The following is an 18998-nucleotide window of genomic DNA, read 5'->3' on the forward strand; positions in this document are numbered from 1 at the left end:
TCTGAGCCATCCGCCCAGAGCCCGACGCGGGGCTCGAACTCACGGACCGCGAGATCGTGACCTGGCTGAAGTCGGACGCTTAACCGACTGCGCCACCCAGGCGCCCCTAGTTCATTGTCTTTAAATATGCCTGCACTGTTATCATTTTGAGGTACGCTCCCTTGACTTTGGCGATCGAGGATGCTTCTACGACCTTCTCTCCCTCTTTCTTTCTCTGGGGGTCGAGCTCCCCTGCTTTCCCTGGCCGCCCTCCCATTTGCCTTCACAGACATTTCTCCTAATTACATTCTTGCCTGAGGAACTGCGTTTTGGCATCTACTTCTCGGAAGACCTGGATTCTCCTCTTCTCTTTCATAAATCCTTCGGCGGCTGCTACAGGACGAAGTCCAAATTCCAGTAGAGCACACCCAGACCTGTAAGAGCTATTAGGAGTCAGAGTGGTCTCGATTGCATCCTCTTTGCACACGGAGCCAGGTACCCCACTGTTTGTGACCCTCTCCATCCTCCTCTGTCTTTCACACATGCCGCTTGCCCTTGTCATTTCTGAAACTCCCTCTCTTCTCCTGCCCACCAAGAAAACTGCTCATTATTCACGAGTGTCCTCAACCACAACTCTCCTATCCCCCACCTGCAGGACAGGAACGAGGCCCCCCTCGTTCTCACTGTGGTCTGCTGACGTCTCCTGTAGCCTGACCAGAGGGGGGAGTGGCTTTCTTTTTTGTGCTCTACTCCCCACCGGGACGAATGGTCTTAGATGGCAGGCAACATCCTTCCTCCTACTCTGTCAACTGGGAATGAAGTACCAAGGCTGTGGTGAGGAGAGAGACCTAGATTTCTCTCCTGGCTCTACCACATGATGGGTTGCTTGACCGTCACTTTTTGAAGGCTGTTTCCCTCTCTATCAAGTGAGGCAACAACATCAAGGGGGCCATTAGATCCACTACAAAGAGCATCATGCTTAATCTTTCAGGTGCGGATCCCCACACAGCCCCAAACTCTGAAGCTTGATGTGATGTGCAAATACGTGGGACTTTGGTGTCCCTCTTGGAAGGGAGGAGAGTGACGGTAGTTTGTATGGTACAAGGAAAGTGAACCAAATATTTGGTGATCGAAAGAAGAACTGTGTCACTTATTATGAGTTCAGTCCTTCCAAATATTTCTGGGTCTCCTTTTTCTCCGGGCCAATGGTAGGATTGTGCTTCCTTGGCCCCTTGGAGCTAGTTTGGCCCTGTCATTTGCTTTGGTCAATGGAATGTGGCCAGAAGTGCTGTGCGTGCCTTCTGGGTAGAAGTGTTAAGAACTCGTGTGCAATCCACGAGACCATTCTCCTTCCCACTGCTGAGCGACTGGTGATGCCACAGGTGGTGGCAGATGCCCCATCAGCCATCAGTCTGTTTTCTAGACTGAGGGCATTGCAGAACAAGGCCAAAGCCAACGCCCGATGGACTTGTTCATCAGTGAGAAATATGCCTTTATCGTTTCCAGCCACTGGAATTCTAGATGGCCCCCGTAAACTTTGTGCTCCGATATTACTCCCATGATCATGGTACCTGACAGAGCAAAAGGGATTTTGCAGGTGCAATTAACATTAGCAAGTGATCATAGGGAGATTATCCGGGCAGGTCTAATCCAACTGCCCTGAGTCCTTGAAAAGCAGAGTTTTCTCTGTCCTAGTGGCAGAAGAGGTCAGAGAGATGTGAAGCATGAGTGAGATGTGGTGAGGAAGAGGTTCTCTGCTGCTGAGATGGAGGGGCCACGGGAGAGGAAGTAAGAAAAGCCTCTTGTTGTTCTCAAGGGATTGGATTTTGCCTTCGATTTGAATGAACCTGGAAGTGAAGTCTTCCTCAGGGTCCGCAGACAGGAGCCCCACCTGGTGGGTGCGTTGGTTTCAGCCCATAAGACCCAACACAGAGAATTGAGATTTACCCAGATTTCTGCCCTACAGAACTGTGACCTAATAAATGTGTGAGTTTCAAACTGCTCAGTTTGTGGTCACTCGTCATGCAACAGTAGAAAACAAATACATGACAGCACAATCACCTGGCTCGGCCAGACTGACACAATTCAGGTTTGTGGTGAGGACCATCCCACTCTAGCATTTTTGAAAGCAGAAATGAATTGTTCTTCCTCAAAGCCCTTGTTTCTCCAGAGCCTAGAAAAGTGTCTGACACATGATTTTTATCAGACCGAGAAAACAAGATTGATGCAATGTCTGTAGCAAAGTACCTGACGTGTGCTTAATAAAAAGGGTTGTTTTTTTTTTTTGATCAGGTTATAATTATCACTCGTGCAAACTGAAAAGTCTATCACAGCTCTGTGAAACTGTTAGAGACGACTCCTTTTTTTTTCTTTATTCCTTCCAAATCACCTAGAAGCACTTGAATAAATAAAGTGGGAATAATAAAAAGGCTGTGTCCTGGGGAGTTGTAGACCACTCACTCTTTCACCCCTTCAAGAAGCCTCCCCGAATTCTCAGAAGTAAGTGGGAGTCTTCCAGTTACGTTTGTTCAAAGAATTCTCTATCGCTGTGTCAAGAAATTTTCTCAGCCACAATTAGTAATTATTTGTGTAACTGATTGCTTAAAATCTGTTACTGTCTCTGAGGGCAGAAACTCTGCTGGGTAGGTTGGAGTTGTTTCTCTAGGACCTCGCGTAGCTCCTGACGTCAAGTAAATGCTCAACGCAAAAAATTCCAACAGGAAGCAGAAGCGAGCCAGGAGGAAACAGAGCCAATCTTCAGTAATATATGTACTATACAGGGCAGGACTTACTGTCCCAAGGAGACGGATACAGATAGAGGAATACTTGCCAGCATGCTAGGGACATGGCATCAGGGTGTCATCCTCTGACAGGGATCGAGCAAAAGCTAATTGTGTTTCTAGAGCTCTAATCCAAACAGTTGGGGTTCAGGGGGCACAGGAGGACAAGCAAGTAAAGTCCAGATGGCAAATTCCAGCCTTTAGATTGGGCTGGCACAGGGAGACTCGTAGGGAAACCTGCTTGGGAACCAGGCAGGCTTCCAGGCCAACTCGTTCCAGAGAGCATCATGTCAAGTCTAGTTGGCAGAAATGCCCTAGCACCAAAGGAACTAATTTCTGTGGGGTCGAGGCATCTAGTATGGGTCTGGAGAAGGGAATTAACTCCAAGACCCATAAGAGGTTTGACAACCATAGGCTACGCACGCCGAGTGCTGCTTCTGTGCTTGGAACCGTTGAAGCACTTGGCAGGTATCGTCACGGTTCATTTGCAGAGCAACTCCTAGAGATAAATGCTAATATGATCTCCGTTTTAGAGATGAGAACCTGAAGCACAGATTCTCATGGTCCTAAAGCCAGTCCCAAGGTCGTAAGGCCAATCAGTATTCAAACGTGGCAGTCTGAGCTGTGAGCCCCTACTCTTAGCAAGATGGCAGTGTGAAGAGGTCGAAGGGAGTGTGTGTGTGTGTGTGTGTGTGTGTGTTGGAGGCCATAGATTGAGTTCAAATATGACACCACCATTTTGCAGCTGGGCCGACTTGAACACGTTTATCAACCTCTCAGAGCATCAGTGTCCTTCTTCACAAGGTAGACACAACTACACTCACCTCCAGAAGTGGTGATGGGGACCACGAGGGTAATCACAACAGGAGTCAGACAGAGTAGATTTCCAATATGTGTCCCATCCCCCCCTTTACCTTCTGCCTCTTTTGTGACACACGCGGCACCGGAAGATCAGCTGTGACGATCCCCAGAACCTGCCCTAGCTGGGAGGGTCAGAGAAAAAGAGAGGCAAGAGAATCGAACTTGCCTACCTTACTATTTCTGTGCCTGTTTGCTCGCTGCTGAATGGAGATCATAGTGCTTAGTTCACAGGGCTTTGATGAAGATCAAGTGAATTTTGTGAGAGTGTTCTACAAATGCAGCGTAAGGGCACGTCAGATATTATTATTCATTCCATTCTGTCTCATTCAGCAGAATAAAGGCAGGAAGAATCTGAAAGCCTAAGCATTGTCAGGAGACAGATGTGTGTTTTCAATTGTTCCTCTTGGAAATTCTAAAAGTAGTTTTAGCCTGAGTGAGTTTTGAAGCGATTCAATTTCCCTTTAAATTCAGAGATGCCGAAACCCTGTGATTTAGGCTCCCAGAACACACCATTGGAGGCGTCTGCCTGCTCTCAGTTTTAATCAAGTACTGGTACTTAGCTGAAAGTGAGGAAATAATGTCCTCCATCGTGGTTAAGCCTTTTAGCAAGAGAGGCAAGCTTGCCTATTTAGCGAGCCAAGCCCGCTACGGTTGGAAAGTCCACGTTCATTAGCATGGTTTCCAAGGCCCTTCAAGGTCTGAGGCTTATTCTATTTCTATCTTTCTGCTCTCCTCCTCCAGCTTCTGGTCCCAACTCTGTCTCTTACGATCTGCTTACTATTCAATCAACACATCATTAAATTCCAAAGCTCTATGTTTTTATGGTACACCTTCCCTCTGCCTAGAATGCTTTACCCCCACCAGCTTCCCACCACGACATATAGACTCTGTGTGTGTGCTGAAATATTACTCAGCCTTTAGATAGAACTCTAACACCCCCTGTACTATGAAGTCCCCCTTCTCTGTCTTACTCTCAACCAAAATTTATGTCTTCCCTCTGTTTGTTTCTCTTGAAGTCATTTATGCATCCGTCTACCCACCTCCCCTTCCCCCTCCTTCCCTCCCTTTTTCTATCCCTCACTCCATCCCACCTTCCCTCCCCTCTCTCCATCCATCCATAGTTCCACATCTGAGTGTCTTCTGTATTCTAGGCACCATACGAAACCTTAAGGTCCTTAAAAAAAGGGTAAGAAACAAACAAATGCTAGGTCGCAGTCTTCAAATGTCCCTTTATGTAAGATAGAACATTTCAAAATATTATAGTTCTAGTGAGTACGTGAGGTAATGGTAACAGTGGAAGATGGGAAAAAAATGTGGTTTTTTTTATGGGCAAATCAAAGAAGGCTTTAGATGGGAGGTGATAGCCACACTTACCTGTTTTGCAAGATGAGTAGGAAATTGCCATCTGGGGCACCTGATTGTAGCAACTTTTATAGTGTCATATGCTTACTTGTATATGTGACTTCCTACCTCTGTCATTCTGAAAGTCATCGGAGGGGATAAATCATATGCATTGTTCACTTTTAGACCCTTGAGGAATGCCTGGCATGTTGAAATGAATGAATGGAGAGATACATGGTGATATTTTAGGAAGAGGAGAATATGTTCTTTTTTTTTTTTTTTTGGCATAAAGGAGTTCATGATAGCAAGACAAAGAAGTCTAATCCATAGATCAGTGCTATAAAGCCTAATCCCACGCTACATGGTGAAGCAATCCTAACTAACACTTATTGGGCATTCCACATGTTCCAGAAATTAGTGAGTATTTTTCCTGCATGATAAGAATCAATCTACAAAACAATCTTGGCACATAAGGATTATTATTGCCTCTATTTTAAGACTGACAAAACTGGTAAAGACATAAAAGGGCTTGCCCCAAGTCATAGAGTTGAGACTCCACTGACATTCAGCTCTGGTTCTGGTTCCAGAGCCCAGCTTCTTAGCTGCCAAACGATACCACCACCCACGTGGTCCTTCTTGCCTAAGTGCTTCAGGGACCAGCCTTGGGCACTGTGGGGGACCCTCCCCCTTCACATCAAAGCAAACCCATACCATGCAGCTCTACCTAAAAATTCGGCTCAACCTTAGGGGGCACCGTGATCACTCTACTTCGTACATAAAACCTCTTCTCTGGGATTTTGATTCCTAGCAGACTAATGGGTGACATAGTCTCTATATTGCATGGTGATTAATCATTGCCATTGTTCTAGACACCCCAGGGTTCAAATACATTTCCTGCCATGATCCCAAAATCTTGGACAGAAACAAATTTTTAAAAATCTATCAGGGACACCTGGGTGGCTCAGTCAATTGAGTCTCTGACTCTTGACTTCAGCTCAGGTCATGACCTCACGCCTCCTGAGACTGAGCCCCGCATCGGGCTTTGCACTGACAGCACAGAGAAGGCTTGGGATTCTCTCTCTCTCTCTCTCTCTCCCCCCCTCTGGCCTCCCCAACTCATGCTCTCTCTCTCTCAAAATAAATAAACATTTTCAAAAAAGTAAAAAATTGGGGCGCCTGGGTGGTTCGATCAGTTGAGCATCCAACTTCGGCTTGCGTCATGATCTCGCAGCCCATGAGTTCGAGCCCCACGGCGGGCTCTGTGCTGACAGCTCGGAGCCTGGAGCCCGCTTCGGATTCTGTGCCTCCCTCTCTCTGACCCTCCCCCATTCATGCTCTGGCTCTCTGTGTCTCAAAAATAAATAAACATTAAAAAAAATTTTTTTAAGGTGAAAAATCTATTCAGTTTACTCAGCTTTCATTTCATCATGTATAATAATACTACAATGACACCTAACGTGTTAAAATTAAATGAGATAACATGTTAAATGCTTAGTATAGTACCTATTTCATGGTAAATGCTTAATAGACATATCATCATCTGATATAGATCTATATTATATACAAATATATAATTCCAAGACTCTAAAATGCTACATCATATGCATTATACATTACACGCCATAGTGTATATAACATATAATATGTAATATATATAGCTATATGTTTTTCCTCTCGTTCCCATCTCATCTTTTAGAGGCTGCAGCACAATATACTTATTAGAAGTGCAGTTTTTGGAGCACAAATACATTTGTTTGAATCCTTCTCTTTCTACTGATGAGCCATGTGACCTTAGACAAGTCACGGGACATGAATAAGAATTCTAGTCCGTCTCATTGGCTGTCATGAGGAGTAAACAAGGTGCAAATCACTAAGCAAAGTGACAAATAGCAAGCCGGTGATGAAGATACAACCATCAGATCAGTATTCCTGCGGCACGGGGGACAGAGGGCAATTTGTGCTCCTTCTTCAACGACGTATTGATTTCTTGTGGTAGGAAAGAGTTATGCCTTTTTGAAAGCCTGTTTATCTGGCAGAGAAGTGCACGTTAAATAGGCAAGAGAAAAGAAGGGTTGATGGAGACTGCAAGGTTTTTGAGAGGAGGGAAGGCACTGGGAGGAGGGATGGGAATTCAGTTGTCACAAAGAGAAGCTTTAGAGGATAGAGACATCCCAGGGAAGGAAAGAAAAGACTTCCTTTGTCTTGCTTACTAATTAGGATTTTATCCTGGAGGTTATATGCAGACAATAATATCCTGGTTTTTCTCTACTGATCATGCTTGTTCCAGCACAGAGGCTGCACTGGGAGCTCATGAGAGCACTGCCGTGGTGCTCCAGGCCAAGGAGAGGTGCTAAGTTAGTGGCAGTGGAGAATGCAGGACAGGGCTGTTTGAGAGACACTAGGAGTCACTGCAGCGTGATGATGGATCGATTCAGGTGGTGGAGCAGGGGTAGGGGAACAGTTGAGGTTGCCTTCTAGGCATTGCTTTGCGTGTCAGGATGAGCGACACCGAGAGGAGCAGGATGGCGGAGATGCCTGTGGGGTACCCAATTACAGATGTCCCCCGGGCGATTATTTATATCGGCCAGGAGTTGAGAAGGGTCTGGCTTGGAAGGAAATAAAGGCCTCGGTGTAATTATGAAATAGTTGATGATGAAAGCCATGTGTTGGATGGAGTAGCCCAGAGAGAGGGCAGAGGATGTGGAGAGGAGAGGAGACCGGCCTGCGCAAATGGCAGCGGAAAGGGGGCGGGAAGGGGCCAGCAGAGGCGGGGGATGTGAGGACAGGGAAGGAGAGTGGAGTCAACTCATTGAAGCAGGGCCCCTGAGAGGGGGATGAAATTCACAATGCGCAGAGCTCATGAGTTTTCCAAGGTGAAGAGCCAACCGTCTGCTGTGGTAAACGAGCGGGAGGAAAAATAGAGATGCAGACAGAGATAAGATATACGGTTTGTGACTTGTATCTTCTCAGGGAGAGGGGAGGTCCGGTGATGTACTAAGATTGAAATGAAAGTGTCCAAAGGCAGGGAGCAGTGCTTGGGAAGAGTGAGGGAAGAAAGGCCGTTTCCATTTCAGGGTGACTGGTGATGCAATAGAGGCCGTCACGAGAGAATTAAGCATATTCCATCACCTGTGCCTTCTCTATTCCATGATGTAAAGTCTGGCTTGTATTAGAGTTCTCCAAGAAACAGAATCCACAGGAGGAGAGATATGAATGCAGAGAGAGATACGTAGACGGAGACAGACATTTATTTATTATAAGCTATTGACGCACAAATTATGGACACGGAGATGGCTCGTGATCTGCTTTCTGCAGGCTGCAGCCCCAGGAAAGCCAGTGGTGATAGCCTGAGAGCTCTAGTCAGGTTTTTAATGGATTGGATGGTGCCCACCCACACTGGGGAGGGCCCGCTGCCCTACTGGGTCCACCAATTCCGAAGCTAACCTCTTCCAGAAGCATACTCACAGACACACGGAGGAGTAACGTTTAGTCAGACATATGGCATCTTGTGGCCCAGTTGATACAGAATTTAACCATCGCGTGACTCATACAGCCTGCAGGAGTATCCAGCCACTATCGTAGGGACTTTGAGTAGTAATCACACCGACTTCCAGAGCATCTAACATTCATCCTGACTCACTTCCAGACTCCAGCTCCCTCTTGGAGGAGCCCTTGTGGGAAATTCCACAGGAAGTGGGAAACAACCCAACAGTCAGGTTGGGTTAGTGTGGGTCTTCTCGGTTACCCTCTTAAGTAACGGGACAAGGCCTAAAGAAAGCTCTTTAGATTAATATACCACTCGGTCAAGGCTAACTTACGTCTAGGTAGTTAGAGGAGTTTAAATCACCTTAAATCCTTATCTCTGCATAATCAGGAAACTCTGTCTTACTATGGCTTTTAATTACATGGCCCATTAACACAGGAAATTGCAAGAGTTCTCTGAGCTTTGTAATGAGCTCTGAGTTGGAATCCTCGCTTGGCCACTAACCAGCGGTGAGACTTTGGGCAAATTAGTTCAGTGCAACTGCACCAGAGCTCAATTTCCTCATCTGTAAAATGGGAGCGTTGAGGTGCCCCTTGGAGTATTGTATAAAAGATTAGGAAAAAGTATTTATTAGATGTTGACATTAGTACTAACAGGTACCGCACGATACTTTCCTCTTTATAAAAAGAATAAGTCCTTAAATAAGGAGAGAGGAGGATAATGGCAGCTGAGTCACCGTAAAGTAGAGGGAATAGATTTCTTCCTCTGTTCTTCTGGAAATCAGATCGAGGACAGGAGTGCAGAAATTGTGAGGAGACAGATTTAAAAGGCTGACTGTGGTAGTTAGCCAAGAGAGAAGACTGTCCAGCTGAGACTCTTTGGCCGGAAACAGAATCTAGCTGGAATTTCCTAACATTGTCTCCCATTTGTCATTTCGTGTTTTTTTCATTCATCACGTTATTTTTAAGTTGCCATTTTATGTATGGCAAGCGATTCTTATTTTCCATTTAAGACGGCAATCGGTGTTTATAGTAAAAAGGGAGTCTAGGGGCGCCTGGGTGGCGCAGTCGGTTAAGCGTCCGACTTCAGCCAGGTCACGATCTTGCGGTCCGTGAGTTCGAGCCCCGCGTCAGGCTCTGGGCTGATGGCTCAGAGCCTGGAGCCTGTTTCCGATTCTGTGTCTCCCTCTCTCTCTGCCCCTCCCCTGTTCATGCTCTGTGTCTCTCTGTCCCAAAAATAAATAAACGTTGAAAAAAAAAAAAAAGGGAGTCTAGTAAAAATAAAAACACTGAATAATAGTATTACGTGTATATAGCCAACACCCCGAAGGTGACCCAGGGATGCCGGATGCTTGGGAAATACGGGCTCGATTGAGAAGCATTCTGCCTGTTCTTCTAGCTCTCAGCTGCTATGGGTCTGCGTTCATAGGGCAGTCCTATGCCATGCTTGACAACTGGATGGCCGTGGTTCTCAAGGGCATCAATACAACTCCTCAAAGTGCATCCTGAAAATGTATAGGACGCATTTTCGTTTGTCCCAGGAATTGGGCATGGTGATCAGTCCTGGGAGCTGAGGATGCTAGATGTTCTGTGTCATCGGGGACGGTCCCTGACTCAAAGAACGGTTTTAGTGTTTTATATCCCGTATGATTTATGGGATAAATGTATGTATGTAATTACTGCTGTGCAGGCATGAAGAAATTGCTTACAATGATTACACACAGTCAGAATGTGCTTTTCATGGTTTTCAAATAAGATAATTGCCCGAGAATGCAACTACCATGTAGAGTGAGAAAAGATCATAATTTGTTATTTTTAAGCTCTTGTTACCAAGGGTTGCTGCCCTTTAAGAAAATGGCCAAGAATAACTTTGTGATGTTTGAGTTGCCGATAGCACACGCTGAGATTGCCGATAGTTGCCGATGTCACATTCTTGGTGAGTCTATAATACTTGCAACATTTGACAAGTGCTGTCTTCCAAAGCATTCATGTGTCAGTAAGTGTATGTAATAAAATATATATAATAAATAATGAATCGTTATGTACATAATAAAACATTTATAATGCAGTAATAGGTTTGTTTATTTGTTTGTTTGTTTGTTTGTTTGTTTTTAGTTCAAGTTACGTAACAGACAATGTAGTCTTGGCTTCAGGAGTAGAACCCAGTGATTCATCTCCTACATAGGAAACCCAGTGCTCATCCCAACAAGCACCCTCCCTAATGCCCGTCACCTATTCAACCCACCCCATCACCCACCACCCCCTCCAGCAACCCTCAGTTTGTTCTCTGTATTTAAGAGTCTCTTATGGTTTGCCTCCCTCTCTCTTTTTATCTTAATTTTCCTTCCCTTTCCCAATGTTCATCTGGTGAGTTTCTCAAATTCCACATATTAGTGAAATCATACGATATTATTTATTGAATTATAGATTTCATTTTATCTTAAATTAATTTTATTTCTTTTATATATTACATTCAGATGTTTCTGTTGACTTTTTTTTTAAATTTTTATTTTTGAGAGAGAGAGAGCAAGCAGGGGAGGGGCAGAGACAGAGGGGGATCCAAGGATCCAAAGGGGGTTCCATGCTGACAGCAGAGAGGTTCGAACTCACAAACTGGGAGATCATGACTTCAGCTAACGTCAGATGCTTAATCGACTAAGCCACCCAGGTGCACCTCTATTGGCTTTTCTTAAAATCATTTGAGTAGCTAGATTACATTATCTATGAATTCATGATTATCCATGTTCTATTCATCTCATGATTGTGCAAGGGGGACTTGCAAAATATTTAATAGAAAGTGGAAACTTGGGGATAAACCACTTTTTTCCCTGTGTGGTCGGGGCAGCCCTTAACTTCAGAGCCTACCTTCCCATCTGCAAGGAGGGGATTCTGTGAGCGTAACGAGGGTTATGTCAAACCCTAGAAGTGCTTAGCAGAGCACCTGGCACATGTTAAGCCCTCAAACTATGCTAGCCTTTCTTTATAAATTGTAATTTTACATGGATTGCTTATCCCTCTGAGTCTTGCCCGTAAGATGGGCTAAAAGCATTATCTCAGAGGATTGTTCAGAGAGTCTACCGATGGAATGTTTGCAAACTCAGCTCAGTGCTTGACAGATGATGGATTTTAATGCTAGCTCACTTTTCTTCATGTGTGTTAACCCTAACTGTACAGTCTTATGATTCTTGTTCCTAAAACCATAGCCCTCAGTAAGGTGTAAAGGACATAGAGGGCCCTTTATACATTGATCGTATCGAGGAAATAGATGACAACCGAGGGAGATGCAACTCTAAAGTTGGCTTTTATATGACCATTGCCTTTCTAGAACCCGTATGATTCTTTTTTGTACATTTGCAATGGGAAAAGTAAGCTTCAGATATCAAAATCAGATCAGAGGTCTTCAGGTATAAACTGCCTGTATTTTAGGTCATGCATGAGTTGAAATGGCAATCCAGAAGGTAATCTCAAGATAAAATGGAAGGGCTGTGCATCTTTCCACTCAAGAAAGCATCTGCATTACTCGCACTCTTTGCTGGGGCTGGAAGTACTCTGCAAATTACCAACGTGCTTATACTGTGAAGACTCTCAGGACTTCAGTGAGTAAGACAGTCATTCAGAGCCCACTGTCACCTCCTGTAATTCACCTACCTTAACCCCAGAGCTGGGTATTGGTGGTGCAGAGGCTGCCCAGATTGCACGGGTGCTGATTAAGGACCCCTCGAGTGTAAGGAAACTTCAAGGTCATTTTCTCTAGACTGCCTTTTCCCCTCTGAATTCCCACCTCCTCCTTAACGTTCAAGAAAAAATCATAAAGAGCATCTCTTCTCGGCTTAGACGTGGGTTTGAATCCTGATTCCGACATGAATTACCCATGTAATATCATTCAAACACTCATGGCTTCTGTTTCTTCATCTATAAAATGGGGATCTCAGACCCTCTTTATAATTAAATGAGATTGTAAATAACTGAGACAAGAAATTTTTTTTAATTTTTAGCGTTCATTTATTTTGAGAGCGAGAAGGAGAGAGTGAGCAAGCAGAGGAGGGGAAGGGAAGGAGAGAGGGGGAGAGGGAGAGAGGGAGAGAAGGAGAGAGAGAATCCCAAGCAGGCTCCATGCTGTCAACAGACAGCCCATGTTGTCAAGCCCAAACAGGGCTTGAACTCACAAATTGTGAGATCAGAAACAGAGCCAAAATCAAGAGTCAGTTGCTTAACCAACGGAGCCACCCAGGCATTCCAACTGAGACAAGAAATTATGAGTACATGACATACAAACCTTTTCCCAAGAAGGTAAGTGTTCTCCCCTAATGATTTTTTTTTTTACTTTTAAAGCCATCCCCTGACTAAGCCAGAAACAATTGCTTCTTCCTATTTATTTCTCCAAAAGTTATCTGCATGTATCATGGGATACTCAACACTGTCTACCTGATGTAATAGTAATTTCTTCTCCTTCTCCTCATATTGTCCACAGGAGGGAGGAGGCTGTTGAAGGTGACCATGTCTCATATTTACACATTCCTAGCCCTGGAAGTTGATGACATATAACGAAGGCAAACACATGATAGGTTTTTAAGATGTATATTGCAGACATACAAGAACACCAAACAAACCATCAGCAAAATTACATATTCAAAAGAATGCCTGTTGGCCAGAAATGATAGACATCACCTTTATTTTTTTTTTAATTTTTTTAACGTTTATTTATTTTTGAGACAGAGAGAGACAGAGCATGAACAGGGGAGGGTCAGAGAGAGAGGGAGACACAGAATCTGAGCCGTCAGCACAGAGCCCGACGCGGGGCTCGAACTCACGGACCGTGAGAAGTAAGAAGGGGAGTAGATGCTTATGTAAGCTAAGATGTCTAGGAATAGATGTAGCTTCAGCTGAGTCGGGATCCTGGATCAGGATGATATCAAGAGGCTCCGCTTCTTTGCTCTGGGTCCTCCAGGGGGAACTCATTCCTGGGTCCCACCTGGTGACTCCGGTGAGTTGAGGTTTATCATCATTGTGGCGTTCGTCCAGCACAAGCAACCATCCACTTCCCTGAGCACGCCCACAAAAGGCAGAGAACCGGGTCCCGATGACAGTGAACGGTCTAACCTAGATCATTTCTCTACGCCTGGAAACTAAGTCTGTGGTTGGAGGAGTTGAATGTATTTACAGCATAGCCCAGTCAAGGCCACACACTTGGAATGTGGGCGTGAGGACCCGGGGGGAGGGGGAGAGGAAGAGTCAGCTTTGTTTACCTTACACATGTGGACTGAAAAAAGGAGTGGTTGTTCTCTCATAGTAAAGTTAGAATACTGTTCTCAAAATAACAATACTCTGATGGGAAAAAATAATAAAATTCTACTCCAGTGGTCGAATTGAGAGAACTCCGTTATCATGAATGGAGATATATATCCCGGCCAACAGAATGGATTGTATATACATATACACACATTTATGCATGTTTATCAGGACATATGTATACACGTATATAAAGCATGATAAGGTGGCTCCCACAGGACTTCCACTGGGCTGCAACATTGCCCAGAATTCTTATATCACCAATTCCTTTGGATTAAAACCTCAAAGATCAGTAGCAAAAGTGCAAATAAACTGGGTATATGGGGCCAGAAGACTAACTGTCCACCAGAAAATAATCATCCATTGCCTATCGTTTAAAAATATGTAATCTAAAAATGATCATCGAAGACTGTCAAATGAGGAAAGGACACCAGTGACTATTAGGTCAATATTTATCCTTCCAGATAATGAAAGCTAAAGGTTTAAGGTCTTGCCCATTATTACATAGCTCTGGATTCAATTTGTTTCCTTATTTTTTTCTGTAGAATTAAAAGTTAATATGTATTAAAAGTTAATATTCTATAGAATTAAAAATTAATACAATTTATACTAATAATGGCCATTCTACTGGCTTTTAATGTTGAATCAATGTAAGTAATAATTGCCTAAAGGCCACGTTTGAAATTTTGAGCATCAGTTCCTGAAGACAGTGGCTGTTAATTTCACCAATGGTCCCAAGGTCTGACTTTGTTGAGATTAAGTGGGGTAAATTTCTCGACTGGATTAATGACAAGTGGAAGAAGTCTTTTCTTTCTTTCTTTTTTTTTTTTTTTTTGAAAAGTTCATTAGAGTTCCTTTTATCAGAAAGAAAAAAAATCTGCATCCTGAAAATGATGTTCATAGTCGAGCTTAGCGTTCACTTAAAGTGGCCATTCACTCATTGAACAAATATTTATCAAACATCTAAATATGAGTTTAGGAAATGTGAACATGGCAATGTCAAAGACTAAAGTCTCTGCTTTCGTGCCGAGTTCATCCTGATGGGGGATAAAAAATGACAAGCAAATGCATATATACTATCAAGTAATAACAAGCTTAGAGAAGAAAAGAACTGCTTAGCCTGGGATTTTGCAGTATCCATTTCTCCCCTAGTACCTCCCTGGCCTCTCAATAAAGTTTCTCGAAGTTTATCATGACTCTGAATCCTTTGAAACACAGATTTTTGGTTGTGAACTACCGTATGTTTCTGAAATTAGTCCTAGCATAAATGTAAATATCTCCTTAACGCAAATCAGCTGGTTAGACTGCGCCTGTCGTATCCAATAGAATGGACTCATTCAAGAGTGCCTCCTGTGGACTGACCGTTGGCGCTAGTGGGGAGAGATAGGAGAATATAAATACTTGTGCCAAAATGTCATGTGTTGTGCTAACCAGAAGAAAATAGGAATGCCAGAGACACATGAGGGCCCTGTAGGTACGCAGAACAGCATACCCCAAATGCACTATTTCCCTGTCTAGCGCCTTAGTCTGGAATAGAGGGAGCTGAGATGGAAAAGAGAGAGCAGTGGCAGATGATAGAGGGTGAACGAGCTAGAAAGTGGCAGTGGTGGCCAGGTGGAGATGGGCCTTGAGTCATGCTAACAAGCTGGGGTTTGACCCTGTGGGTTTAACATCAGCATTAAATCTGAGTGAACAAAAGGCCAACAGAATTGCACACAGGGGATATTAACTCACTGCTCAGTTTGCTCAAAGTCCTCGATTTTCTCCTAGCAGCACACAGCGGTCTTCCTCTGCGTTCTGAATCACAACAGACCTGGTGACTTCTCTGCCCAGGGGCCCCCCATCGCACACCTTGCAAAAACCAAAGGCCTTGCAGCGGCGTGCAAAGCCCCATGTGATCTAGCCCTTCTGTCATTCCCTCCTCTTCCCCTTTCTCACTCTACCCCCGCCTCGCTCACTGCACCAGTGCTGAACATGGCAAAGAATCTTCCTCCTGTGCACCGATCTTTCCTTTTGCGTGCAGATCTTTCCTTCCCGGGCACGCTTCTTCAAGCCTTCGCTCAGACATCATCCCTCGGTGGGGACTGCCATAGTCACCCCATTTAAATTTGTAACATTCTTCTCCATTGTCCCTCTTCCATATCCTGTTTAATGTGTGGCCATAGAGCTGATACCCTCTCACATTTTGCCATTTACCTACTGATCACAGTTATGTTCCACCTCACCGCACTAGGATCCCAAATCCGGAAAGGCAGGGAGTTCTGCCCTGCTTTCTTCTGCTGTATCCCCAGCTTCCGTCGTTACATTTCCACCATTTGTGACCAAATTGCTAAAGAGGAACGAGCATGAGAAAAACGGACAAAAGTAATATGCATACTTTTTAGCTGGGCAATTTTCTCTTGAACCATGGGTCCCTTTTTAATCAGGAATTGGTGATGCACAAAAGCAATCAACAGATCTGAGAGAACTCAGGGGGATCACAAAAATCAATGTGCCGGCATCCAACGATGCGTTTCCTGTATGTTAATTGCTTTCATTTCTCAGACCCGAAAATCAGTCATTAAGTGTTTGGTTTGCTGGGCCTTTTCCTTTCTTCAGGTTGGGTAATGACATTTTTCTCAGGTGCTCATTTTCCCTATGTTCCTGTTTAAAAATGATCTCACGCTGTTTCTCTTTCCAGAACAATTCATCACAGTTCCATGCTAATGCTATCTTTAGTCCCTTCTCTTCTTTTTTTGGTGGCAAGTCAGGATATCTTTATTTTAATTCCTCCCCCAAAGTCATTTCGTTTTGTTTTGTTTTGTTTTTACTGTTAAATGTTGATATTACTTCTGGAATCACTGAGTAGAGTGCTTAGCAAATCCTATCTGCAAAAATCAACATTAAAACCAGATCACACTGACCAAAACAACTATATCAGGGCTCTGGAAATTGATCAAAGGCATCCGTCAAATTGAGAAGTATTTATGCAAGAAAAAACTCTATAAAAAAAAAAAAAGCCACTCACCCTAGATAAAAATAGTGACTTACCTTTCTTGTTTTCTTCTTGTAACCCACCTCACCTCTCCTTTCCCTGGCTCCCCCAGGCAGAGAGAAACTCTGGACACCATCAGATAAGTCTTCCCTAAGGCTTACCTGCCACTTCCATAAATCTCACAAGAGGCCGTTCCTCTTGAGGCAAAACCAGACATAAACAAAATACACTGGAAAGCGTTTCCCAAAGTGGGTCACTTCTGTACGTTTTGACTTTCTACCATAATTGGCCCACTTCTGTTTTCTTTTAAGAATCATAAAGTAACCACTCTTGAACTTTGTCCAGCATTTTTATTTTTCACTAGTGGCGGGATGGGCTATAGCAAGTCACATTTCTAGAGTGGAACACGGCTAGAAACACATTTCTAGCGGAACACATTTCTAGAGTTGACACGGCTAGATCAAGGGCTGGCAAGCTTTTCTGCAAAGCTCAGTTAGTAAACCTTTCAGGTTTTGAGAGACATATATGGTCTCTGTAACATATTCTTATTTTTCTAAACAACCCTTGAGAAATGTGGTGATGGATGTTAAGGAAACATTGTGGGGATCATTTTGCAATATACACAGATATTGACTCATGTTGCACACCGGAAACTGATGTAATATGTCAATTATATCTCAAAAAATCTATTGAGTCGATATTGTACCACCACATACGACATAGCAGACCCTTCACAAATCCTACTTCACACATGCCATCCACGGTTCTTGTTCTATAAATGCAATAACCTAAAACACTCTAATTATTTTTCCTGCTTCTCCCACCGTTGTGTTGTTGTTGTTCTATCTTTTATATATGTTATAAACCTCACCTGGCAAGGCAACTATTTTTGCTTTCAACTATTTTTGCTTTCAACTATCCCTCAGGGAAAACAGAAGAGTGAAAAATAGTGCTTTGTATTTCCCCAGTCGTGTGTTATTTCTGGTGACCGTAACGTTCTTTCCCGTGATCTGACTCTGCACCCAGCATCAATTGACCTCTGTGTGAACAACACTTTCCTATCACTTATAGGGCAGGTCAAATGCCAATGGATTCTTTCAACTTTAATTTTACAAGAATGCATTTATTTCACTTTCAGTTTTTTCGAAAGATATTTTTACTGGATATAGAATTCTGGGTTTCTAACTCTTTTTTTCCATCATTTTAAAGATGGGGGCTCATCTTCTACAGGCTTCAATTTTTTTTCCCCCTGGAGGGGATTATCCTGTGACTATTCCCGTATGTAGTGTGCTCATTTCATTGTTTCCTGATTGCTTTATACTACTGTTCTTGACCTTGGTGGTTCAGCAGTTTGACTGTGAAGTATGTAGATATAGTTATCTTTGTAATGTTTGCTGCCTGGGGTTCACAGAGCTTTTGCATTTCTAAGCGAACATTTTTCTCCAGGTATGGAAAATTGTCCATCATAATGCCTTCATACAGTTCTACTCTCTTCTTCTGCAACTCCTCTTTTTTGTAGGGCAAACGATTTGGTATTCCCCTCAGTTCCTTGCTGATTCATTCATTCCCCCCCCCCCACCTCAATAATTTTTCCCTTTCTTTTGAGATTGAGCAAGTTCTACTGATTTTTCTTCCATTTCACTGGCACTTGATTGGATCATACCTGATGTACTCTAAAGTGAATGTATTTTTGAATGCGTAATTGAATGAGTTTGGTCACATCTATACACCCAGAAGACCATAGTTAAAGAAATGATTATATTCACCACACTCAAAGCTCCCCCCTTCCCCTTTGTAACCCATCCTTTCTTCCAAATCCAGTACATTCTGGCTGTCCTAGCAGTGCCTTTAAAGAATGATTTTTAATTTTGATGAGATGTTCAATGTACAGATGGTTATTAGCTCATTATTTTGTGTCCTTTATAAGGTAGTTTTCCTACTCTCAAGTTACTAAGATATTACCCTATTGTCTTCCAGATTTTTTATAATCTTAGCCCTTTCATTGAGGTATATGACCTATGTGGGGTTATGCTTTTGTGTATGGGGAGAAGTAAGATTCGATCATTTGTTTTCACATATGCTATTCATTTTGTTAAAGGCTTTTATGCATCTGTTGAGATGACCTATGATCTTTTTTTTTTTTGTTTTTTTTTTTTTGTCTCTTAGTATGGTGAATTACATAGATTTGCAAATGTTAAACCAGCCTTGCATTGCTAAGACCAACTCCTACTCAGCCATGGTACATTACCCATTTCAAATATTCTTAAATTGGATTTGCTAAAAAAAAAAAT

General features: G+C 43.4%; 1 protein-coding gene across 1 annotated transcript in view; it reads left to right on the forward strand.

Annotated features, from left to right (window-relative positions):
* Positions 1-10298: 10298 nt before the first annotated feature.
* Positions 10299-18998, forward strand: part of LOC123586608 (peptidyl-prolyl cis-trans isomerase A-like) — a 34198-nt gene continuing 25498 nt past the window's right edge. Inside the window, 2 exon segments of the mRNA XM_045455829.1 lie at positions 10299-10380; positions 12104-12168. Coding sequence (XP_045311785.1) covers positions 10299-10380; positions 12104-12168 — 147 coding nt within the window.

This window comes from Leopardus geoffroyi, chromosome C3, assembly GCF_018350155.1.
Source record: "Leopardus geoffroyi isolate Oge1 chromosome C3, O.geoffroyi_Oge1_pat1.0, whole genome shotgun sequence".
In the NCBI taxonomy this organism is placed as follows: domain Eukaryota; kingdom Metazoa; phylum Chordata; class Mammalia; order Carnivora; family Felidae; genus Leopardus; species Leopardus geoffroyi.